Source organism: Equus asinus, chromosome 13 (genome assembly GCF_041296235.1).
Source record: "Equus asinus isolate D_3611 breed Donkey chromosome 13, EquAss-T2T_v2, whole genome shotgun sequence".
Lineage (NCBI taxonomy): Eukaryota > Metazoa > Chordata > Mammalia > Perissodactyla > Equidae > Equus > Equus asinus.
The window spans coordinates 16,403,983-16,429,254 of record NC_091802.1 but is presented as its reverse complement, the minus strand read 5'-3'; the positions used below and the strand labels follow the sequence as shown (position 1 = coordinate 16,429,254).

Here is a 25,272-nt window from a genome sequence, read left to right as displayed (position 1 = left end):
TCTCCCTCACCTCCCCACTTACTCCCAAGACAGCCTGCCAAAGGGCTGGTTTCCCCTAAACTGGGGAGAGAAGATGTAGTTATAGGGACAAAGGTCTTCCAGGCCCAGGTTTGCAGACCCAGCTTAGAACATGGCTCTTTGACCTCTGACCTCCAACTTCTTCCTCTTCTTGTTCCTTTCCCTGAGAGGACAGCCCATGGACTCCTCAGATGACCTGCCCTAACCACAACCCCAGAAGCACATCCCTCTCAGGAAGCCTCTCACCCTTCTGTGTACAGATCCTCCACCTTTTTCCCATTGGAGCTTTCTTGAGTTCAGGTTCCTGACTCTGCAGCAGGCCCCAGGGCAGGGTGGCACACACTCAGGGGAGAACTCTGCAGAGTTGAGATCTGACTGCAGCTCCACAAGGTTCCAGGCTAGCTGTGTGACCACAAGTCACAGCTACCTCAAACCTGTTTCCTTATCTGCCAGAATGGGGCTAGTTCTTATTTACTTCATTGTGCTGTTAAGAGATGAAACAAGATAGCGTTTGTAAAAATGGTTTGAGGAAGTATCAAGTAGTACAAAAGTTCAAGGAAGCCCATAACTGCAGTTCTCAGAGCTTGTTGAGGATTGAACATTGGGATCAGAACTGGAAGGTCCCTAATTGTTTTCTAAAATTGACCAGCACGGAAGCTACTGGAGGACAGTTCCCCACAAATGTCAACAGGGAAGACACTGCTGCTTCTTGCTGGAGGTCTTTCCCTAAAGGTGGCTGCCTCCTTTTGCAACAAAATGACCCAGACGCTGCAGGCTGGCAGCTCCATCTTAGGTTTCAGTGCAGGTTTATTTCAATTTTATATTTTATTCCAGGCAAGTGCTTATTACATGGATAGTATTCATGTCTCAATACCTAAAGTCTTGGAGCATGAACAGCCACTAGAATACAGTTCAATAGTAAAAATACAATATGTACAAAATTAGGGTTTTTGTAGGTTTTTTTTTTTTCCCACACAGCAGATGTATCCAAACACATAAAAATCTCTACAGTCTGGGGTCGCTACGGTTTATATTTCAGGAAACGGAGACACAGTGACCAAGTCCTCACTGTAAACAAGGGCCACCTCTTTGGGGGATGGGGGTGGGACCCTGGGATGGGGGAAGAAACTGTTCCTGGAGAGAGCAGGGGTTATGGTGACCCCGCCATTCCCTCCAGGCATTCCCTGCCCTTCTTTGGCCCCCCCAAGGAACTAACCTCCCCCTCTCCTCGAGGTAAAGACTCCCAGCCAGTGAGTCACTCTGAACATCAAAAAGTAAAACACGCATGAGAGGTAAGATGTGTGTATGTGTGCGTGCACGCGCATGCACGGGCACACGCGTCCCCCAGGCTGGAAGGGCTAGGGAGGGGAGGGGCAGGAGGTCCCACAGGCGAGGACAGATGTGGTCCTGACAGCTCTCAGGGGAGATGCCCAAGGAAGGGCTGGCGGTGGCTGCCCTCTTGGGCACACAGCGTCACAGCGTTCACAAACAACAACAAAACAGCAACAAGACCCATTGTCACCAATCTGGACATAGTCATTCGGCACTAGATTCAGAGGCCCCCCACTGATGGGGGGCTGGGAGGGGCAGGGGCGGAGGGCAGATGAGGTATCTGTGCAGGCCCAAGGGGCAACTGGTTAACACAACCGTTTCATCTCTGGAATGGCCTCAGGATGCAGGTGGTGAACAGAGCTGAGAGGAGGGGCGGGTTCACCAATACTTCTCTGACTGTTCCCTGGGCGCCAGGCCTACCCATCTCCCTCTGCTTTTTCCATTGTAATCACACTGGGAAGAATGAAACTGGCTCCCCCAAGAACAAGGGTGGCAGGTGGCATTGGCTGCAGGCGCAGGGAGGCAGCAAGCTTGTGAGGTGGGAGCTCTGCATAGGGTGGGTACGGGGCCCTCTCCTAGAGGCCTCTAAGGCGTCCATAGGCCTTCCCCTTCCCCACCCACAGGAGAGAAAAACAAGAAGACAGTCCCCTGGGAGGTCTCCAGCACCGGGAACTGAAAGGGAATTCTTAAGTGTCTAAATCTATTCAAGACCGTTGCCAGGCTCCCCAGTGTCCTGAGGACACTCCAGAGGATCCTGGGCCCTGACACTCTCCCACCCCCAGCCTGTCAAACTTCACACTTAGAAATACTCACATCCTCCTCCCACACTGAAAGGCCATTGGTGAGTGTGTCCAAGTGGGGAGCAGAGTGTGCACATGTGTGTAACTGAGTGTGTCCAACACAAGGCCACTTGTAATAAATACCCACATAAAGAGAAGCCAAAGCCCTTGGCCAAGGCAGAGGCAGGGAAAGCAGCATCCCCTACAGAGGGCCCCCCACTCACTCCTCCCCACCCCAAGCTGTGCCCTGCTCTCAGCCCAACTAAGGACTTTTCCTCAAAGGAAGGCAGTGGCACACAGCAGCCCCCACCAGGGAGGGGACACTCAGAAAGGCCCATGGAAGAAGGGGGATGTTCAGGAGAAAGAGATGACACTAGAGACAGAAGTTGGAGCAAAAGCAGCAGCCCTCCTCCCTAGTCTGGCCCTGCTCCCTCTCTACAGGTCCCCAGGGGCCTGTGTGGGAAAGGATCAGGGGCCAGATTTTAACTTCCTGATTGCCTCAACAGTGTGGCTTCAGGATCCTGGAACCCAGACCAGATGCTGGCCAATGTCTCCCAGGCAGCATGAGGCACCCAGGGGCACCTATCCCTTGAGGGAGTACACAGCACTGAGCAGAGGGGAGTGGAGGCCAGACAGCACACCTCCTCTCTGCCTTCTGGAAGCTGAGAGCCATATCCAGGGATGGGGGCAGGGGTCCAGAGCAGCTCTCCTCAGTCCAGACGCAGGCTGGGGGCGAAGGTGATGGGCACAGCCAAACCCTTCTTTCCCTGCCCCCACCCTCAGCCTGCCCTCCTGAGGTCAGGAGCTCAGTGGCAAAGATTGGCGGGCTCAGGGAGCTTGGCAACAACTTGGGTTTGGTTTACTATTGGCAGACAATCGTTAACTAGTTTCTGCTGTAATGAGTCATAGTGACTGCAACTGGGTTGGAGAACCCCATGCTGGGGCACCCACCTGTCTGGATGGGACGCCAGACCAGCCACTTCCTAGGATTTGTCACCTGTACTCAGCAGGGTCCCCACAGTCTTCAGCTTTCTGGGCCAAATTGCTTCAGTTCTGCTTCCCCGTTTCCCCTCCAAAGGCCTGGGAAGAGAAGGCTGAGGCTCGGGAGGGGAGGGCCCGGGCACTCAGCCACCTCACCAGACAGAGCAATAGCAGCAGCAGCACAGGAAGGCGGGCAGGGTAGGGGAAAGTCGGAGAATACCACGTCCACATCGCACTGATTTCAGGGGACAGGGTTGGGAGGCAGGGACGGCACTGGAGCTGGCACCAGGCCCAACAGGTGACATGGTCACCAGAGCGTCTCTCATCACTTCATCAAGTCCTAGTGCAGTGGGGTAAGCCCCTGCCCTGTGCCCAGCTACCTGGGGTGGCCCCTCCCTCCCCTGGCTCAGAGTCTCTGCACCCCCTTCCCCTAGGAGGCCTGGGGGTGGGTGTGGGCGGGGTGGGCCTGGCCTGGCTGGAATGTGTGGAGCTGGTGGGTGGGAGAGTGGGGGACAGGTCCCCCTCCCTGCCCCCACTGAGGGCCTCTGAGTGGCCTCATCCTCAAGCCAGCTTGAGTGTGCTGACCGGGAAGGAGGGCATGGTGACCATGGTCACAGGGTTGAGCACCGTCTGGCCCACCAGCTGGGGGTGGTGCACCACCTGAGCCCCCACAGCTGGCTTTGCCATGACGGTGGCTGGGGGCCCCAACCCAGCTGTGCCATTTACTTGCTGGTGCGAGAGGGTGTGGGCGATGTGGCTCACTGCCACAGGCTGGCTCACTGCCACAGGCTGCGGGTACAGGGGCAGCTGGGAGCCAAGGTGGGCCACGTGGTTGAGGGTGGCAGGGTGTACTGTGATGTGGCCAATGGGGGGTGTGGCAGGTGCCAGCTGCACAGCAGGGCTGGGGGCCGAGGGGGCGATGTGGGCGATGTGCTTGCCGCCCGGCCCCTGTAGAACATGGTTCACAGTCTGGATGACTGAGGCGTGGGTGGTGGCCGTGTGGGCGATGACTGTAGAGCCTCCCCCAGCCGCGGCCACCAGATGGGCTGGAGCGGACACCAGAGCCTGGGCAGGGGCAGCTGGTGGGGGAGGAGGGGCCGGCAGAGGTGTCTTCTGCTGTGGCGGTGGCTGCTGCCCGGGCAGATGGGCAGGAGACAGGGCCACAGGCTGGGAGTGGGGGTGTGGGTGGGGAGGCAGAGGCGTGGGGGCAGTGCTGGGCGGTGGCTTCGGCAGCTCCGGGTGGGGGTGATGGCTCAGCTTAGGTGGGCCCAGGCCGGCCTGGTCCTCCTCCATATCCTCGTCTATGTTGTCCTCACCCTCTGTGGGGGGACACAGGGAGAGGTGAGAGGGCTTGGGAAACAAGAAGTTAGAAATATAGATGTCCCTGGGGATACGATGGGGCTGGGGTGAGGGGCATCTTTTCCAGCAGGCAAAGGCCTGGCCAGGGCAGCTGTCATTTGTGAAGGGCGGGAGCAACATGGAACGGGTAGCAGGCAGGGCTCACCAGAGGCTGTAGAAGTGGAGGCCTGGTCGTCCTCCGGCTGGCCCGTCTGCCGGAGCACACGGTCGATCTCCAGCACATCCATCCACTGGCTCAGCTCGTGCTTGAGCTCCGCCAGCCGCTGCTGCGTGGCAATCTTCTCTCGCGCCAGCCGTTCCATCTCATGCTCATATTCCTTCTCCTTCCTCTTTAGGGACTGGAGAACAGGGCAAGGGACAGCAGGATACCCTGAGCAGCAGCCATGGGGCCCACAGATTACCATAAACATATCCCCACAGCCACCCCTGCCTCCAGATCACTCAGCCCACAGGGCAGGTCTGCACTGACCGGGCCCCAGGCTGACAGGGGCTGTTGGAGACAACACCTGCCTCCTGGTCCTGGCTCTGCCTAGTGAGGCCCAGCGTCCCGGGTACTGCAGGCTCTCAGGCAGGCGCCATTGAAAGAAAGCACAGATCCAGGTCAGCCCCTCTCCCATCCCCACATCAACTCTGTCCTGAGGGGCTTCCCCACCTCATGCCCCATCCACCCTCCTGGCAGCATCTCTCTCCATTCTGCAGAGAAGGACAGGAAGGGTAACACAGACTTCTGGGGTCATGCCCAAGGCCTCCACCGCTGTTCACACCATTCTGTCACTCACGGATACCACAAGCTACTCTCCTTGGAACGCATTCCCCAAAGAACCCCCAATGATCCTGCCCTTCTCTCCACTTCATCATTCACTAGTCTCCTTAACTTCAATATCCTTGGAGGATGACCCGCCAGACTTTGTGGCCGTTTCATCTTGACCTGCCTCCATCTCGTCTCCAATAGCTGCTGGCTCTGTACCTCCTCTCCAACTTCCTGGGCCCCTATGGTGCCCACCTGTGTCGCCACTCTACAATGCTCTATTTTCACACTGCCTACAGGCCTCCAGACTCCCCAGGCTGCTAAACAATCCCCACGCCCTGGAATGTGCCCCTCCTTTCACACAGTACCTGAGCTGCACTCTTCAATGAGAAATGGCTCTTGGGGTGATGGACAGCACAGCTGACTCGGACTGAGCACCCCTGGAGAGGTTTCTGTCCCTCACCACAGGTTCCAGGTTGCTCCCACTCCCACAACGCTGATGCCACCCCCTTCCCTAAGAACACCAGGAGGGAGTTCCCTTATCCACGGTGCCATATCCCTCTCAACTCCTTCAGGGCCACAGGTGACCTTGTGCCACTTAGGCTGCCCCCTCACGGAGGTGCTGGACGCCCTGCCTCCTAGACTGTGGCAGTGCTCCCTTATTAGAAGGGTCTCCAGTTTCTCTCTGCAGGAGGCTTATTATTAGCAGTTCCAAAGGCCAGCTCCTATCCTATTTCTCAGCTCCCTTCCAGACCAAAAGCCTCTCCCCTCCTCCATGACCTCCCAACTCTGACACTTCATTAAACCAACTCATCTAAGTCTCAACGGCTTCCCTGTTGCCAGCTTCTCCTCGGCCTAGGCATGTCCTGACCGCTGGGTCAACCAGACAACATGGACAGTGCTGCCTTGCTGCCTCCTGAGTTTCTTACCTGACCTGCTCCTCAACTTGTAGCTTCCAAGGCTCACTGGTCATGGCCAGGTGCAGAGCCCACTGGCTCTCCACACCAAACTCCCCAGCTCGTCTTAGTTTTCCTCTCCAAACTCTGTCTGCCCAGATGCTTACACACGGAACGCCCCCTTCTCACCAATCTAGATCTTCTCTGCTCCTCTTCTGAGACCACACCTGAGCCCCTACATTCTCCACTGCCCTTCCCCAACCCATGCCCTTCTCAGCACCAGCACGCACACCTGAGCGTTCAATGACATTGACTGTCAAGTAGTACTTAATCAGACACTGGCTCCTATGACCCCCTAAATATTTCCTGTTTTGTCTTTCCACCTCAACACACACTGTTCCTGTCCAACCCTGTAAGTGAAGGCAAGCGCTGTTCTATAATTAGCTTATATCCCCTGACCCTACCAGGCCAGGACAGAGCTAGGCACAACGTTTTGCCTAGCCCCAGGGGAAGGATCTGAGGGGACTTCACCATGTTAGCTCCAACCTCTATCCTGTCTCTCCCCTTCATCACAGGAGAATCACAGTCACCCAGTAGCCTTGACTCCATTTCCTATGGGCAGTTTTGCAGTAGTCTTTCCTGACTGTTCATCTGCCCCTCCTGAGCATGGCAACGTCTTCAACTCAACACACCAACTAGGACTAACTTCCCCACGCTCCCTCCTACAGCCCCAAACTCCTTGCATTTCTGACCTCACCAGTAAGAGATGCCTCAAACCATTAGTGCCTGCGACACATAACCCAGATACAGCCATGCTCTGTACTGGCCGGAAACCTGGTAGCTCTACACTTTTGTCACCAGTCCCAGGCTACACACAGTCCCTTCTACCATCCTGGCTTTGAGATTAACCTTCTCCCCATATTTCTGCCAGAAAGATCCCTCCCCTTACACACTCACCTGTTTGGTTTCTCACCTGGCTCTACCCCAAAAGGCCAATGCTGGACATGACATGAGATGAGGCCGCATCATTGATGTGAGTCAGCCCTCACTTGAATCTGGCTGCTGGGGGCTGGAAGTGGCCATCCTGAACTCTACTCACTAGCAGGGAGGGTAGGCTTCTGGCTCAGGGAGAGAGAACATCAGAGGCCAAAACCTCCTCTTCTCACTTAGCCCAGTTCTCCACAGGCCTAGAGGCCCCCAGAAAGTTTCCCCAGGGTTTAACTTTAGACCACATTGCTTCATCTTAGACCCATTTCCTTTCTAAGACTACCTAGATACCTGGTTTGGTAAATGCCCACTCCTCTTCCTGTTTCTGTCCACTTCACCGTGGCTTTCTTCAACTCCTTTACCACCTCTAAGCCACTATAGGTCTGGCTGGGTTCTCCAGCTTTCCCACAGCTTTCCACCTGGACACACATGCCAAGCCCTCAGTCTACATGCTCTGTGTGATCTCTCCAGTACTCCCTTCTGGCTCTCATCGAGCGCCCTGCTGCCCCCCATCTCTACCTGGCAACCCTCCTGACCATCTTTAACTTCCAAAAACGCATCCTGCTCCCTCCTGCTGGAGAAACTTTGGACTGTGCTGGGCTCTCTGCCCTCCACTTTGCCTTGGTCATCCGGAGACCTTCAGGTCTCAGCTTGAATGCCCCTTCCTTAGCAACAACTTCCCCACCTCCCCAGAACAGATCCTGTGATCTGTCCCTGTGACACCTGCATGGCACAGTCTTCCATCTTGTTTATAATCTGCTGCAAGACAAAACCCATGAGGATGCAGACCTACATTTTCCTCTTTGCTCCCCCACTATATCCTCAGAATCAGACACAGAGCTTCCCAAAAGTACCTGAATGAACAAATAAATGAGTGAAGTTCAGGATTTATGCAGTCTTCTAAGTTTTCGACTGTTTCTGCTCTCCCCTCCCTAAATATGTATCTATAAAGAGGAACGTGCCATTCCATCCTCCCCACTTCTTAATAATCGCAATTAAGTTAATATTTACAGAGGCCCAATCCTTCTAACATCCTCACGACGAAGATACTATTAATTTTTTTCCCAGTTAGCCTCATCGCAGTACAGAAAGCTGATATTCGCAGAAAATGTCACCGCATTTGGACTGAGATTTTCTCCCAGGCCATATAACTGCGTATGATTGAGGGACCAATCAATAACATACTCAAGCCCACGTTCGGCAAATACATCAAAAAATAAGCCTCCTGGGTACCCTCGGAAACCCAAGGCAAGCCCCCGACGCCGTGCCGTCCGGGCCGCAAGCGAGGACCCGCCCCTCCCAGAGCACGCGCGCACCCACGCGGCCCGGGCCATGCTGCGTCACTCCCCGCCGGCCGCACCCTCCCTCGGCGCGCGCAGGAGCCCCGCCCCCCGCCCGGCCTCGCCAATCCGCGGGCCCGGCCCCGCCCCTCCCGGTGCCGGGAAGCGGCCTGGAGACGCGCCAGCACCTCCCCGCGCTAGAGGGCGGGCGGAAGGGCGCGCGTTCACGGGAGGCGGGGAGGGAGCCGCCGACTGAGAGCCGTCGCGAGTCAGGCTCCGGTTACCTCGGGGCTGTGACCCCGCAGTCGAGGCCGGGGGAGGGGTGGCGACCCGCTTCTGGCTCCTCGCCCGGCCCGACCCTCTGCCATCCACTCCCGCCAGGGCCGTGACGCCGCCCAGCCCCCAGGCTTCCCAAGAGCGACGACCAGGGGACCCTGAGGCTCCTCCCCCCAGCTGGCAGGGAGCCCCCAAGCCCCTCCCACTCCCCAACGGCTCCGTTCGGACTCCGTCTCCGCGGCAGCGGAGCGTGGCCACCGCCCCACCCCCACCGCCGCCCTCCCCGCGCGCGCAGCCCGCCGCGGGTTTCCAGGGAAACCGAAACTCGGGCCGCCATGGCAACTAGCTTATCTGGCGGGCGCCGGCCCGGTGCCGCAGAGGGGAGCCAGGGCTCACGGCGAGGGGACACGGCCAGGAGGGCGCCCTGGAAAGGGCTTTTTTAAAACCCTGACGGAAGGAGAGAGTAATTTTTAGAGGTTCGGTGACCCCGGGGCTGCTTGTCTCCCACTCAAGCTGCCGCATTCCTCCAACCCCGAGGTTTAACCCCCAAACTCGGGTCGTGGCACCTCAGTGCGCTCACTACAAGGATCTGAATCCTTCTCGGGTAAAAGTCGGGGGCTTCACTGGCGCGCAGCCGACTGGAGGGAGCCACGCCCGGGGACACCCCTCCCCCGGCCCAGCGACAGACTCTTGGGCCGAATCCGGGTTCCGCCCAGGCGCTGCGGGCGGGGTGGAGGCGCCAGGCTGCTCCACGCCCTCCTCACCCGCGGGTGCTCTAACAGCGGCAGGCAGCTAAGCGGGGCCGGGCGCCGGGGTGACACGGATTCCGCAGGGCGGCCCGACGGGGGAGGGGAGGGAGGCCGAGGGCAGCACCGCCCCCGCCCTGCCCGCGCACGCGCGCCCGTCTGCCCGCCCCCTGACGGGCGGGGAGCCCCGTGACGTCACCGGGCCATGTGCTCAGCGCCCGCGTGGAGGAGGGCGGGGGAGCCGGGAGGGGGCGGGACCGCGACGACCGGGCGAGGGCGGTGGGGCGCGGGGAGGAAGCTGGCTCTGCGGCCGTCACCACCACCGCCCGCCTCCTCTGGGCCGCGCTTCCCTCCCCCATACCTGGATGTACCGCAGCGCCGTCCGCAGCACGCTCAGATTCGAAGTCTTCTTGTCGTCCACGTTGGGGATGTTTCTCTTCAGGGTCTCAAAGCATTCCTTCAGATGGGCCCTCCTGGGGAGAGGTAGCAGCGCGGGTCAGCCACTGCCGGGGGCAGAGGCACGGCCTGGAGGCGGGGAGGGAAGGCCCAAGGACAGCTTGGGGAACCAAGGGTGGGACCAGTCCCCACGGCGGGCGGGGCGGGCCCAGAGTCACACACGCTCGCACACACACCTGTTCTTCTCCAGTTTGTTGTGGACTTCTCTGGTTCCGATCCTGAAACCCAGACAGACAGGAGGCTCAGAGAGGAGGGCCCAGATTAGGTGGCCTTCCTGCCCCCTGTTCCCGTCCTCCAAATGCCACAGGCTTTTTGTCCCTGACATTTTCTCTCTATAAAAGCAGCAATGGGAGATGCTCCTTCTGTGCCATGGCACGTACACCCCATGGAGGACACATGTATGCTCATAATTCATGACCCCTTTAACCCCCAATGCCACCTGTCCATCTGTGAGGAGATGGAAGTACTCCTGGGACTCAGAGAAATAGCCAGTTGACTCCATCCCTCAGAAGAGGCCCATAACCCAATACTCTGTTCAAAGGCTGGGAAATGCCATCAGCCCCAACTTTGGAGGAGGTCAGAGAAAACAGAAGTCAGAGAACAGAGAGCAATGGCCATTCCCCACTCCCGGGGCCGGGATGGGCAAGAGCACAGTGAAAATGTGTCCAAATATAGGAGGGCACTTCTAGGCTGGGGAGGTAGGGTACGGCCCTGAAGGCCTGGCTGGGGAGGGAACTTTCTCTTGCACACACAGCCCAGCGGGTGGGCAGTCCTCCTCTCCACCCCAACAGCTCTGACTCTGCCACACCTCACTCACCCCCCAGGCCTCTTCTTCTGTTCACTGGATTTGACTTCTTCAGCTGGTGCCAACTTCAGTGTCCCAAGAGTGGGTGGGGGTGGCTGCTGGGGGGCCAGCTGGGGCTGGACTCCAGGGTGTGGTGCGATGGTCAGGATGGGTGTGGGGAGGGGCTGCAAAGGCTTGGGGCTGCCAGTGGGCGGAATGGTGGTCTTGGAGTCCGGCAGTAGGGGAGCAGGGGTGGGCACCTGTGGCCTGGTGGGCAGGGCAGCAGACTCCTTAATGCTCAGTCCAGGGGTGCTCACCAGGGTGGGCTGGCGAGGTGCCAGGGGCAGAGGCTGGGCTGCAGGGGGCAGTGGTGGGGGTGGGGGCAGAGGCTGAGGGGAGTTGGTCACTACTGGAATAGGAATGACAGTCAGTGGGGTGGGGGTGGCAAGTGGGGGTGGAGGTGCCGGCGGAGGTGCTGGGGGGGACAAAGGCAGGGGTGGTGCCTCGTTGCGGGGTTCTTCCACTGGCAGGGCATGGGCCAGCCTGGCCAGGCTGCTGGCCTTCTTCTGCTCCTGTTCCCGCTCCCGCTCCAAGCGAAGCCGCTCCTGCTCATCTACGCAGAGAGAACACAAGGGGTGTCTGAGTGGGCCAACAGCCCTGGGCCCCAGCTTCACCTGTCCTCCAGCCATAACCCATCCTCTGACCGTGTCCCAGTCAGTGCTCAGTGACACCCCTGCTCTGCCTGAGACACCACAAATACCCATTCACACCCAGCCAGGCGCTGGCTAAGCATTGAGACACAGCAGTGAACAAATCACACAGACCTGGTCCGTGTCTTTGGGGAGCTCAGGGCGGGCGGGTGCAGGGAGGGACAAGAGACAGAATAACAGTCCAGGCTGGGGGGAAAGAGGCTGTGTAAAGGCAGAGCAGGAGCGTCCCAGAGAATGCTGGAGGCCTGGCAACCTGGAGGTTGAGGGGTTAGGCAGATGGTGAGCAGGGATGGTCAGGAGCAACAAGGTGGAGGGGAGCGGGCTGATAAGGTGGGCAGAGGCCAGTCCATAGAAGACCTCACAGGCCACCACAGGAGAACGGAGCGGGGCAGACAGATCATAGTTTCTGGGAAAGACCTTCAACAGTGTTTAGCAAGTACCTTGTAGAGGACAGGCAGTACCTTCATTTCACAGATGGGATAAATCAGCTCAGAGAGGCAAAGTGATCTGTTGAGGGTCACACAGCAAGACACAAGTAAAACTGGGGCCAGACCCAGCCAGGTCTCCTGACACCTGGCAGATTCCTGGTACTTGCTGTGCCAACATATGCTCACTAGGTGTCTACACACACACACCCCCCTCTGGATCCTCACAAGAGCCCCACACCACAGGCAGGGTAGGGACACCACCTTCAGTTCCCACATGAGGAAACCAGGCCCAGGACTCTGGACTCCCAGGCTAGGTCCCAATGCCTCTGGTTTGTCCTCAGGGGGACCACACAAAACACACTTGGTCCTTCTCTGCCCTTTGTTATGCTAGAACTAATTTCCCCCAAATCCCCCTCCCTTCCTCCCTCCCATCCCCTCCACCACCAGCAGCACAAACTAGAAAGATACAAGGCAGCCAGAAAGGAAAGCTGGGCTTTGTAATAGGGGTGAGCAGGGCCATGAGCTCAGGCAAGCACGCACCCATCAGTTCAGCATCTCTGCTGAAAGCCCCGCAGGAAGGGGAGGCCTGCTTAGCAGCTGGCTGAGAACAGGGGGAGGGGAGAGGGCCCCTCTCCATCTCCACCCCGCCCCGTCCTCTCCCAGGCCCATCATTCCAGTCCCTGGGCTACAGGGCTGGGCCAGGGCCCTGGGGAGCAGCTGCAGCCCCCCAGGCCAGGGAGCAGGCTGGTCACCCAGCCCTCCCCACTGCCCCGGATTCACCACACTGCTGACTAACAGAGCTGACAGCACTGGCAGGTAGCCACGCCCCAAACACGCCCCCCCACAAGGGGTGGGGCTGGGGTATGAGGTTGGCTAAGTGCCCCCTAGGGAGGAAGGCATCCACCCTCCAACATGTTTTTCGGGCTGGGGTGGGGGCGGCCCCCAGCAAACCTGAGGCCTCAGGGCCCTTTGACCAATCAACAATGAGTGTGAGCCAGGCCTGCTCTGAGCCGAGCCCTCCCTCCTGCAGAGGAGAGCAAGGAGGAAGTAGAGGGGGAAGTGTTCCGAGAGAGGAAGCACTCAGTGGTTTCCCAGCAGCCAGAGTTCAGGGGCTGGACCGGGCAGCACAGGCTTCTTCCTATCTCCCCTGCCCTTCAGGAAGGGGAGCTGCCAGTCCGGTGCAGGCCTGCTCCAATGAGGGGAGGTCTTGCTCTCCTAGGCCATTCCAGCCAGCACTAGCTTATGTTACAGGCGCAGAGAAAACCAGCTCTCTCTGCCCCAGCTTCCCAGACTACACTGGGAAAGAAGCCTGCTGAGTTCCAGCTCCGGAGCCCCGCCTGGGACATCCCCAGTCCTCTCCCCACTTGCCACCCTCTAACCCCACCTGCCCCCATCTCATCCCCAAGACAAGGCCCTGTAGCTCAGGGCCCAACACAGCCCCACCTCCATTCCTTTGACTGAGCCAGGCCCCTAACTTTCCTGGGCCTTGGGGCAAGTGTTCCACTCTCCCATAAGCAGTGGGACAGACAAGGCCCCAGGCCCCAAGCCCCAAGGACAGGTGCTCTGGGAACCCAGACTGATGGTAAACCTCATATTCCCCATGTTTTAAAGCAACTCCAAAGCTCACCCAGGAGACGGTAACCTCCTCCTCACCTACTCTCTTCCAGAGCGAGGCAGGTGCGCCTCACAGGTGCCAGGAGGAACCCAGGTGAATGGCCAAGTTCTATCACACCTGGATCAGCATGAAAAAGCTTGACTGGCGGGGAGGAAGAGCGCGTGCCCCAGGCCAGATTCAGCCCACCAAAGCTTCCTGCCTCCTCCCTGCCACTTGGACTCATTCCTTACTCAGTGATGACCCTCTCCCTGTGCCCTGGAGTGGGGGGCACAAAGCGGGGGAAGCAAGCTGGCAGTCACTCAGGGGCCTCCCTCAGCAGCAAGATGAGTTTAGGCTCTTTAAAATAATGCTCTGCTGCACCCATGGGTGCACACCCTCCCTCACTCCCATACATGCACACACACTCAGGCACTTTCCTTGGGCTCTACACTCAGAGAATTTAGCACGACTCCTCTGGGGTGATCCAGGGGCCACAGTGGAGAGTATGGGCATTGTGCTCCCTTCAGCCATCCCAAGTCACTGTGGCCAAAGGGGCTCAGCAGGCACAGGGCTGGGGCCTGAGAAGCCCACACCTGGTGCCCCCGAATGTTCAGGGGGATTCCCCCTTCATGCTGACAGGGAGCTTGGCACATAAGGCAGGCCCAGGGTACGACTGGGTCAGGAACCTGTGGACACTCCCACCAGCTCCCTCCAATCACGGCAGAAGAGGGTGCCATTCGAGCCACCTCCATGAATGCTAGAAAATGACCAGGCCCCCCTGCTGACCACCACGATGCCTTGCCCTTTCCTCTCTTCCTCTCACACACACAAGTGCACACATGCCCTAGGCTCATCATGTAAATAAGCTAGCTGGTCTAGGTCGGGAAACCGACGCTTGAGGTTGAACGAGGGCACAGATAAGACGATCCCTGTTCAGAGCTGCTCATCAGGTATGTACCCCGGGAAAGCGCTTCTGGTCAGCAGGGTCACATACCACCTCTTTCTCTCCCATCCTTCCCACCCCAAGTCAAAGGACAGAACCTCAAGAAGGAGATAAAATGAATTCTGGAGATTAAACTGCTGTGGCCAGGTGCAGCCATCTGTACGACAGTTTTTGGAGTAGATGTGGTTTTCCAGCATCCACCTATCCCCTAAACCCACCCCCCCCCCAACAAGAAGCTGTGACTGGGCAGCTAACCTAGACCTCAGCTCAGCTCCTTGCCCCTGGTTCTCACCACCTGAGGGAGGGGGCTGGGCTCTCCAACTTAAGAGGGAATGTTCCCCGGTTCCTTCACAGTGTCACATACACACATTCTTACTGGTCAGCTCCGGATTTACTTATTTTGCAAAGGATGAGAGAAATGACAGTGTGAGTCTTGTCCCATTCCCCATATAGCCAACCAGCCTAGGGGTAAAGTGAGGGTGAAGTGAGTGTTCCCTTGGGGCAACATCAGGGTCAATCCTGTTCACCTCTAGCACAGTGCCTGTTACACAGTGGGGACACAATAGGTATTCTTGAACTGCATTGTGTTGATGGTGGCAGCAGGTGACTCAGTCTCTCCAAATCTTGTGCACGCTCTCCCCCTCCCCCGCCCGTCGCTGGGCCCGCACGCAGGACATTCACGGTCACCAACAGCACTGTCCACCTCCTGACCCTGCTCTGGATCCCGAAGGCAAGGGGGAGGGGCGCGTGGGCCGATGTGCCAGCCCATCAGTTCTGCAAAACTCAAGCATCTCAGTCTCACATAGCTCGAGTGACTCTTGACCTTGAGAAGCCGGTCTACCCGACTAGGCCGACGGACCCGCAGCTTCCCCGCCCCTGGCCGGCTGCCGCTCCCCCCCCCTGCCTGCTCAGCCAGCGCGGCGGCGGCAGCACACGCTACAGGCGCGCGCGCGCGCGCGCGCACACACACACACACACACACACACACACACACACACACACACACAACACACTACTACCTCCTGCATGACTCATCATTGAAGCAACAATAGGCAGAAAGAAAGGAAAGGAGGGCGAAGCACTCTCTCCACCACAACCAACCCGGCCGCAGGGTTGGGGGATTGGGTTGGAGGGGACAGGACTCTCCGGATAGTGCACACAAAACGATCCAGGGCTGAGGCCCTCGTCGCAGTCCAGCAAACGGAGGTCTTCCCCCCAGCCGCTATTTCTGCATCACCCGGAGGGGCGCGTGGGGGTAGGGGTGGCATCTAAAATCTTCGTCTCCCCCACTGCTCAGGAAGCCCCCAAATTTGCCCATTCTCAGCCTGGCTTATTCCACAGTGTGGCCAGGGGTGTGGCCAGGAGGTCCTGGTGAGAACGTTTTGGGCGTCAGAGGGAATATGCGAGCTCTAAGTCTTGTCGCTCTGCGATTCTGAGCGTTTCCCTCGCCCCACGATCAAAAACAGAAGGTTAGGGCGAGAACCGACAGGTGAGCTCGGCTCCACCTTCGCAGGGCCCAGGCCCTCCCTGGGAGATGCCCAGAGGCCAAAGCTAGGGCCCAACCCTGCGCAAGGCCCCTCGCCGGCCCCACCCAGGCCCCGCCCCCGGCTAAACGCGAGGCTGCGGGGAGGGGCCGAGCCGCGCCGTCCCCAGCGGGAGTGTCCCCCGTGCACGTGGTCGGGGGCGGGGCCCATCCACGTCACCACCCGGTGTAACCAACGGGCTTGGAACGCAGGCACGCGCAACATTCCAGCCGAGAGCGGGTTTGGAACGCGCAGACACGCCACATTCCACACCGGCTAAAGTGGGGCGCAGCAAGGGGGGCCCTGGGGCTGCCCCCAGCGACCCGCGAACCGTTTCACATACACCCAATCAGTCCGGCTCTCGCCCAAACCCCTGACGCGCGACCCAGCCCAGCTCTGGGAGGCGGGGTCAGGCGGGGCTGGCCAGGATCATAAGACACGCGATGTCATTTCATTCTGCAAAGGCCGCCTCCGCCCCAAGCGGCGCGTAGATCTGCCGGGAGCGCCCCCCGCACCCTCCCCACAAGGCCAGGGAAGCCGGGGAGCTGCTCGGCGTAGAGTAATTCCCACCCCCCACTCCGTTACACACACGCCCACTCGTGTGCACTATACACTCGCCCCGTGTACACGTCCGTTCATCCGCTTTCCTCGAGGCTCGCATCACACATCCCCCGTGCACACACGCACACACACGCGGGTCTGCCACCTCCACGCAACACCATTCCTCACCCCACCCCCCCCCGGCTCACACATCCTTAGCGCTACCGAGGGCACCGCTGGCCCAAGCGAAAGAAGCCCCCCGCGAAAGGTGCACAGGGGGTGGCAGGCGGCTGGGGTGGCGCCCACAGGAGACAGGTTTCTCGCTGCATGTTAATGAATTCATTAATTAATTTCACTGCCCACAACACTCCTCCCCGAGCAGAGGCTCTTGCGCGGAGCCTTGCGCTCCCCGGCTTCGCGGGCTGCTAAGGAGCGGGTCCTGCCCGTGGTTCCACGTTTGTTCGGGGACCGGGGTCGCTCGCCTCCCCTTCCCCGGTGCCCCTGGGGCCCAGCCCGGCCGCTCACCACGTGCTCTCTGTTGTTGCTGCGCTTGCCATTCCAGGAAGCGGGCCGCCTCCAGTAGCGTCTCTATGCTCATCGCGCCGAGAGCTGCCGGGGGCGCGCCGGAGCCGAGACTGCGGCCCGCGAGCCGGGCACAGGTCAGGCTGGCGGGCAGGCAGGAGGGAGGGATCACCTCCGGGGGGCGACAGGGCTGGGCGGCGCAGCGCACTCCGCAGGGAAGAACGGGGGAGCACGGGGAGAAAAATCAATGTTTCCCAAAATATTTGCAAGATAGAATTTGCAAATGTAAAAAAATTTGATGCAAAAAAAAAAAAAGGCGGCACTGCCCCTCTCCTCCCCCCCCTTCCTCCCGTCTGATGCCTCCCGCCCCGCGGCCCCCGGGAGTCCCGCCGACAAGAAAAGGCTTTGCAACAAGATGGCGAGGAGGCACCGACACACACAACAAGGGAAGGAGCCGCGCTGCCCCCGGCCGCCGCCCCCGCTACTACACCGGGGCCGCAGCCAAAGCCCGGACCGGAGCCCCCGCCCGCAGGGCCGCGGCGTCTCACGAAGGGAGGGGCGGGGTCCGGAGCGGGCTGGCCCGCCCACTATAGAGCGCGCGCGCACACGTGGCCTGGGTGGGGGTGGGAGAAGCTCGAGCCCGGTTCGCGCCCTGCATTTCCGCTTTCCCGCCTCGCCCCGCCCCGGTTGCAAGCCACAAGTTGTGCAAGGGCTGCGTGTTTGGGACATTCACAACGAAATTTGTCCTACAGGAGGGAAGGAAGGGTGGAAAATTCAAGACTTAAGTTAGCTCAAATAAGAATACTCCAGGTCCGGGAAACCTTAGGTAGAGACTGGCCTGACCCCTGGGTCTCCACTCCCTACCCACACGTGACCTAATTCCTGCAACCACCCGCCTGTCGCAATTCCCCCGGGATCCGCCCCTGGGCGGAGCTGTCGGCAGGAGGCTGCCAGAGAACAGGCGGGAGGACCGGAGTGTCAATCCGGTTCCGTATCTTGTCTCCGTTCCTCCCCCCGCAGTGCGTTCGCATCCTATTAGGCGACGTCACCGGGCCGCGGGCCAATGGGCGGGCAGGACAACACGGCATGGAGCAGCTCCACATGGACACCCCGCGCCGCCAGCCTTCGGTTTAAAGGGCCAGTGTCTAGCAGGGTCACATTCGCGGGTGCGGATGGGGCCCGAGGGAACGGAGGGTGCGACGCAGAGAGGGAAATTCCGCAGTTGTGCCCTGGCCTATCCTTTACTTTTCACCACCCTCCCTTTAAAACCAAGTCTGTCTCTTTCCTTCCCCTAAACTCTTGTCTTTGTCCACGCGTGTCTGACGTGGGTGGAGGCGCCAACTATGCCACCTTAGAGGCCACCCTTTGCTCTGGTGCCGGGGCGGGGGTGGTTAAGGCGAGGCCCCCACAGATCAGATCAAGGGGGCGTGGCCCAAATCGGGAACAACAACGTGGAGAGCGGAAGCCCCGCCCTCCCTGCGGCTCGGCGACTGAGGCCGCGGGCGGGGCGCGGGCGCGGGCGCGGGGCGCCGGGCGCGCGGGAGGGGCCGCTCCGCCGGGCCTCCGCCTTGCTCGCTGGGAGGGCGGGGACCCTCGGCTGGAGCTTCCTACCGCCGCTTCTTGTGCTGGTATTTTTGGGCGTGCCTAGGGAGTACAATCAGAAAGTTAGACCTTTGAGATCAGCTTGCCGAAATCCTCTCATTTTGCCCGTAAGGAAACAGAGGCCCAGAGACGAGAAAGGACTTATCTAAGGTCACTCCGTGTTCCAGTTTCTCCTCGCCCGGTAGGGAGGAACATTTACCCCTGACCCCACGGACGAGTCTTTTGAAGCAGCTCTGGGGCAGGGCCCACAATTAGAAAAAAGGCATGGAGGAATATCACACTGCCCAAACGGGAAGGAGTCTGACAACTTAACATATTATGACTGGGGGCCAACAAAATTCTCACCTGAAACCCTGCTGTTCTGCTGCTTTAGTGGAGGCCGCATAAATCCTAGTGGTGCCGTTGGTAGTGACAGGCACAGACCAGTTGAAGACGTATTTGGGACACCTTGGAGCATGTCCAGCTCTGCTGTCCCAATGACGGCAGGCCTACGGCCCCTCGGTCCTGGCCCCACCTTCCTTTCTTTGCTAACCAGTTCAAACAGTGGGACAATGCCAGTTTGGTTCAGGATCCTGCGGCCTGGGCTTCACCATCATAAAAAGCCAGAAAGCAAACCTTTATGAGGACAGCTGAGTGGCCGACCACCCCGCTATTCCATGCCTCCCCATCTCCACTGCGGCCTCAGAGGGGGTGTGTTCCTATTTTGGGGACTAGGTACAGGAGAGCTAGACGCATAGAAAGCTGGTATAAATGCATACTTTCTGGCTTTGCTCTTTTCCTTTGAGGGCATAATGCATCCTAGGGAAAGAAAATCTGCACAGACCCTGGAAATCAAGAACCCAGTGAAGAAGAAGGTTGTTTGCCAGCATCAGTCTACAGGGGGCTCTGATCTTTGCACATTTAATGCCCCAGCAGGTGTAGCTGAGCATGGAAAGGCCATTACACACACAAATGCAGGGGTGCCACTGGCTTTGCTTATGATGGAGCTGGAAAGCAATGGGGAATTAGAGCACAACAGCCCAGTTCTTCTCCATGGGATGAACTCCCTTTTCCTGTGCTGCTCCTGACATTGCTTCCTTTAAGGTGTTTGTCACCTGAAAATGGGGAGTTTAAAGGCAATATATAGGTGGGGGGGAGGGAGTGTTAAACAATATGTATAATATATATAGTAGTGACCTGAAATAATGTTGTTGACCAAGTTGTCATTTTGTTTGAGGTCAGTACTGTACCATTCTGCCCAGTGGCCCAGGATGCCCAGAAAGCTACATCTAGCCATATCCTTCTGCTTTTCTCAAGTGGTCATGGCACTCGTACATCCCTGGTCTCTTCTAGAGGCTGAAGTCCAATTTTTCTGACTCTTCTTGTCGGAGGCCAGCTCTATCACATTAAGAAGGCAACCATCTAAAAAGTAGTATTCTGAAGACACTTTTTCCTTCAGGGGTTGGGAAGCAGGAGATAAAAGTGCAGTGGACACAGATTCAAGTGCCAGCCTCTCCCTTGCCCCCAATACCCCATCTGCTCCAGAGATTAGCAGAGACGCTTGCTATTTAAAACAAACAGTCTTACTGGCTTCACATGATCATCTGTTTATTTGGGTCATGTGGGGACAGCAGCCAGGGGATGTTAGGCAAAAGCAAGGGTTTAGAAAAGAGGCTTTTTCTGGGCCTGTTGTTGCCTACGGGAACCTAAAAATGGCCAAACAGAATTTCTCATCAACCAAGGTGTCCCCGAGTGGGGAATGGACAGTGCAGGTGGGAGACACCGATGGGGGGCGGGGTGGGGAGAATAAAAGGAAAGAGGAGAATGAATATGAGGGCTGTTCAACATTTTAGCCCCAGCTTCCTTTTCCAAGGGGGTGGAACTGGGGTAGAAGCTGGCAATTGTTGTATTCATTCAAGAGAAAGGGAAAAAAAGTCTTTGATGTTTCAGCAGAAAAGTTAGCATGTTTGGCGAAAGATTCAAACCCAAGCCATCTCTAAAAATTTGTTCCTCAGGTTTCTTTATGGCTTCTATGTACTTAGGACCTTTGGGGCAGAGAAACCCTGGGCCATCCATCACTGCGTTTTTCTCATGAGAGAATTTCTATTTTCAGTCCTTCTCAAGTCTTGTGCACCTCAGCGCCCAGTTCCAACCCCTCAATTGTTAAATATGCTGCACCAGAGACTCCCTAATGAGACTGTCTTCTCCACAAAGCTTTACGTATACACACCACTCCAAGAGCTATGCAAGTCAGTTCCCTGACCCCTTGAAGTATAAGTAATGAATGGGACAAGGGCATGAAGCCAGAAGTGGAGGTATTCACACTAGATCCCACAAGAGGTCCTAACTCTTCAGGCCTGACTTCTCAAGTTTGGCAAGTGGTTTGCAGTTTTTCACCTATCATAGTTAAAACAAGAGCAAATGGAGAAAGTCAGCTATGAGATGCAGAGGAAGGGACAGAAAACTAGTAGACTCAGGGACACACTAGATGACATTCATTTAACAAATATTTATTGTGTGCCTAACATGTGCCAGGAACTAGGCTAGGTGTCCTTGTAGCCAAGATCAGGTGACCTTTGGTAAACCAGACTGGGGTGAAAGGTCACAGAGCAGAACTCAGTTCCACAGTAATACCTAGAAAAGGGTAGCTTTGTTCTCTACCACCATGTAGCACAGATCACATGTCTACACAAAGACCCATTAAGGTAGTGATATACTCATTTTAGAAGCTTAGGTTCCTAGATAACCACATTTTTCTAAGAAGGGATAAGAAGAAATTAAGTGAATTTAAGGTTGGATTGGCCAGCTGAACCAGATTCCTGACAAGCCCAGTCTGAATGATGAACAGGAGTCTGAATTGCTTCGACAGAGGTGTACCCTACAGGATACTCATTCGATCATTAGCAAGTGGGCTCCCCAGAGCCGAAGTTTCCACCCAAGTCTTCACCCACCTTCCTCCACTTGCAGTAAGTTGTCAAAGGACCTCTCCTGAACCTACAAACAGGTACAATCAAGTTCCACCTTCCCATATATGTACTTCCCCCTTCACTGCACCAAGCAATGTCACACGTGGAACAGTTGAGATCACTTAGTTCAACTGCCCAAGAGAAGATGTCTTATCCAAGGTCACAGAGCTGCTTAGTGTCAGCTGGGATGAGAAGCAGCCTGGTTCTCCCCCAACTGTTTGGCATGGCCTGGCCTGAGGAAGTGGGTCCAGAGTCCTTGAAAAACTCACTGAAATGGCTGATGATGGGGAGATAACTTCTTCCCTCCTGGCTAAAGACAGGAATAATCATTAACTTTGCTTAGTGGTGCCCAATAAACAAGCTTAGCAGATGAGTGAGATGGCAAGGAGCGCAACAGACTTAGGATCCAGGGGCAAGATGACCTCAGAGGACACTGTACTGCCTCAGGTCACTCTGAGGAATTAAATGCTTCTAACTGGGCCTGGGTAGACAGCCATTTCTCACAGTGCTTATGTCCAACTTGAAAAGGTAACTGGGGGAAGGGGCAACTGGCCTGGGTGTGGACACTGAGTAATAAGGAAAGAAATGCAGTTCAGAAGCAAAAAGGGAGGAGCTACACACTCTGAGCTTTCCTCAGAAACCAAAGAGGCTAGCCAAGCTATGCAGCTAGAGATGGGGCCTGTGGATGACTTCAGAAGGAGGAAGCTGATCCAAGTGGAAAGGCACAAGGGATAAGGATGAGGATTTCAGTTATCCCTTTGGAGAGAAAAAGAGGTGGCTTGGGGCAGGCCCCATGGCTGAGTGGTTAAGTTTGTGTGCACCGCTGCGGCGGCCCAGGGTTTCACCAGTTTGGATCCTGGGTGCAGACATGGCCCTGCTCATTAGGCGATGCTGAGGCAGCATCCCACATGCCACAACTAGAAGGACCCACAACTAAAAATACACAACTATGTACCGGGGGGGCTTTGGAGAGAAAAAGGGGAAAAAAAATCTTTAAAAAAAAAAGTATTCACTACATATGCTTAAATGAAAACTGGAAAAAGTCAGGAAAGCAACTCAACTAAATGCATCAATGTTAACAAAGATATGATACTATGAAAACCAGGCCAAAATAAATACAAGACGTAAAATGGATCTGTATTTATTTGTGCCTCTCTGCAGGGCAGAACAATGCTGCAAGATTACTTAAAAAAAAAAAAAGAGGTGGCTTATGAGAGTAAATTAATTCAGGTCAAGGGAGGGAGACTGGGCAAAATTATGAGGATAGGCAGAGTCTTGGAATGTGAGTTAAGAACCAGATGGATGAAATGGGGGTGGGGGTATGCTGACAATAGAGAAGGCTCCTCCCAGGACAGAGGGGAATACAATCAGTGTCCCAGGGAAAGGACTAAGGTCTACTGTCACAGCAATTCAAGCTTACACCTAAGGAAGGCTGCAGGGTCAAGTCTTTAAAACGCAAGAGATCAGCTACCTGTGCTAGTGACTGATGCCCTCAGGGGAGTATGTAAGGCCCAGAACAGTGGCTTGTCACTAGCTGGACTACCTAGATCCAGGGCTCAGCTCCACGCCCACAAACATTTCTTACCAAGGCCCCAGGGCCCATGGGGAGAGTCTATACTGGGCGGTGCTGGGGACACTCTAGGACACTCCAGGAGGTGGGTCCACCCTGTGCCTTGCCTCCCACTTCCAGACTGGGGGCTGGAGCAGTATGTGCCCCTGCCCCAGCCTGCTTGAGCCCCCGGCCCATCACCAGCACCTCAGAGGGCGGTGCTCAAGCTTACTGGTCATCTCTCAGAAGAGTGGCTCTGGGACAACTCTGAACCATTGGTTACACACAGTTAGGTCCCTAAAACCTCACACCACACACCAACATAAATTCAAGTGTTAAATGTAAACAATAATGCCCTAAAAGAACCATAATAAAAGAGCCAAACATTTTTCTGCTGCAAGGGTGTGAAGGAGGTTTCTACCCATAAAGGCAAAGAAAGAAAACATAAAGGAAGAGTGTGACACATTTGATTGCATAAACCCTCTAAAAGCTCCTAACTGTAAAAACAAAAAATCACCCATAAATAAAAGAAAAAGGTAAATGACAAAATGGAGGGAAATAGTGGCAAGATGTGCCCTTGCAATTCAATAACAAAAAGAATACTTGCATAGAAAAATGAACATAGAACATAATTTAAATTTCACAAAACAATAAACATATGAAATAATACATTTAACACAATTATGTATAAATATATGAAAACCCTTGACCTTGCCAATACCATAATAAAATTCGAAAAATGAAAATATTCTTGCCTATCAACTGATAAAGGATTTTTTAAAATTCGCCTTCTAGTGCTTTCAAATGAAGGCATGATAAAAACAGGCACTTGTGGAAACATAAACTGGCACAACCTGTTTAGTGAGCAAATTGGCAATATATACGAAGAGCCTTTAAAAGAGTCAGATCCTCTGCTTCAGCGATTTTTTTTTTTTTTTTTGAGGAAGATTAGCCCTGAGCTAACTGCTGCCAATCCTCCTCTTTTTGCTGAGGAAGACTGGCCCTGAGCTAACATCCGTGCCCATCTTCCTCCGCTTTATATGTGGGATGCCTCCCACAGCATGGCGTGCCAAGCGGTACCATGTCTGCACCCGGGATCCGAATTGGTGAACCCCGGGCCGCCAAACCAGAACGTGTGCACTTAACCGCTGCACCACCAGGCCGGCCCCTGCTTCAGTAATTCTTATATAAATTTATCCTAAAACAATAACACAAAGATTTTTATACAAAGATATTCACTAAAGCATTATTTACAATAGTGAAAACCAGAAAATCTACATTTCCAACAAAGACTAACTGGTTTAGTGAAGTAACACGTACAATATGGCATGTGAAGCAAGCAGGGTTGTTAATAAACCAAAATATTAACAGCGGTTGTCTTTGGGCAGTGTGGTTATTGGTAATTTTTATTTTCACAAGTTTTCTGACACAGAGACTACTTTTATAATCAGAAAAAGGTTGTCACAACATACTGTTAAGTGAAAAAGATTATAAAACAGTAATACACAGTATGACCCCACATTTGCTGTTTAAAAATATATATGCATATAAAAATACTAAGATAACAAATTGTAAAATAACTCCATTTTAGTGGAATTATAAATTCTTATTATTTTCTAAATTTCTTATAATGAAAATGCATTACTTTTGTAAAATGAAATAATTAAAGGGGAAACAAGTCCTCCTGTGCTTTATCAGGAAGAGCCTCCTATCTCTTGATCTCCACTAACTTGACCTGTTGCTATGGGTCTCCTTTCCATCCTAGTCTGCCTCTCAAGCCTCTCTCGTTTCACCCCCATAAGCGGTTTTCTTCATCCTTCATCTTTCCCCCTATCTAAAACTGCTCTTTCTGCGGCTTAGCTCTGAAGTTCCTCAGAAATGGTTCAGGCTACCCTTACAGCCCAGGTGAGAGGCGAGGAACAGCACTAAGCAGGGGTATCATGGATGGAGAGGCTGGGCTGCATTTAGGAGAGATTTCTAAGGTGAAAGATTTTAGTCCCTGGTGGTGAAGGGAAGTGGAGAGAAGAGACGTCTCATCTGGACAGCTGAAGGGATGGGGATCAAGAATATAGGAGAGAAGCAGGCAGAGACAATAAGTTGAGTTTGACACAGCCACGGTCCTGGGGGAGGTGTCCAATAGGTGGCTAGGTATGTGGATGTTGGAAGTTGAGGAAAGGCCTAGATTTTGGCATGATGAATGTATGGGTGAACAGTAAGTAAAGTCATGGGAGAGAATGAGGCCAGCTAGAAGTGGGAGCAAAGAGCAAACAAGGC

General features: G+C 55.7%; 1 protein-coding gene across 2 annotated transcripts; it reads right to left on the bottom strand.

The window, feature by feature from the left end:
• Nucleotides 1–801: 801 nt before the first annotated feature.
• Nucleotides 802–17,314, bottom strand: MNT (MAX network transcriptional repressor). Of its 2 annotated transcripts, none has more exons than XM_044745878.2 (6): nt 16,906–17,314; nt 10,676–11,255; nt 10,035–10,076; nt 9,764–9,875; nt 4,615–4,807; nt 802–4,429 (listed from the first exon to the last, which is right to left on the bottom strand). In XM_044745878.2, the coding sequence occupies exons 1-6, from the start codon at nt 16,976–16,978 to the stop codon at nt 3,672–3,674; spliced, it is 1,758 nt and encodes a 585-aa protein (XP_044601813.1). In that variant the 5' UTR covers nt 16,979–17,314; the 3' UTR covers nt 802–3,671. The 2 variants fall into 2 exon arrangements, with proteins under 2 accessions (XP_044601813.1, XP_044601812.1); XM_044745877.2 differs by lacking the exon at nt 16,906–17,314 and adding an exon at nt 12,321–12,551.
• Between the last annotated feature and the right edge of the window lie 7,958 nt (nt 17,315–25,272).

Excerpts from the sequence above, each read along its gene's own strand:
- MNT (XM_044745877.2), bottom strand. The coding sequence starts at position 12,417 with ATGGAGAGGGGCCCTCTCCCCTCCCCCTGTTCTCAGCCAGCTGCTAAG. Across the intron at positions 10,077-10,675 it reads CAGAAGAAGAGGCCTGGGGG|GATCGGAACCAGAGAAGTCC; the intron begins GTGAGTGAGGTG and ends TCTGGGTTTCAG. Across the intron at positions 4,808-9,763 it reads CGGCGCTGCGGTACATCCAG|TCCCTAAAGAGGAAGGAGAA; the intron begins GTATGGGGGAGG and ends CCTGTTCTCCAG.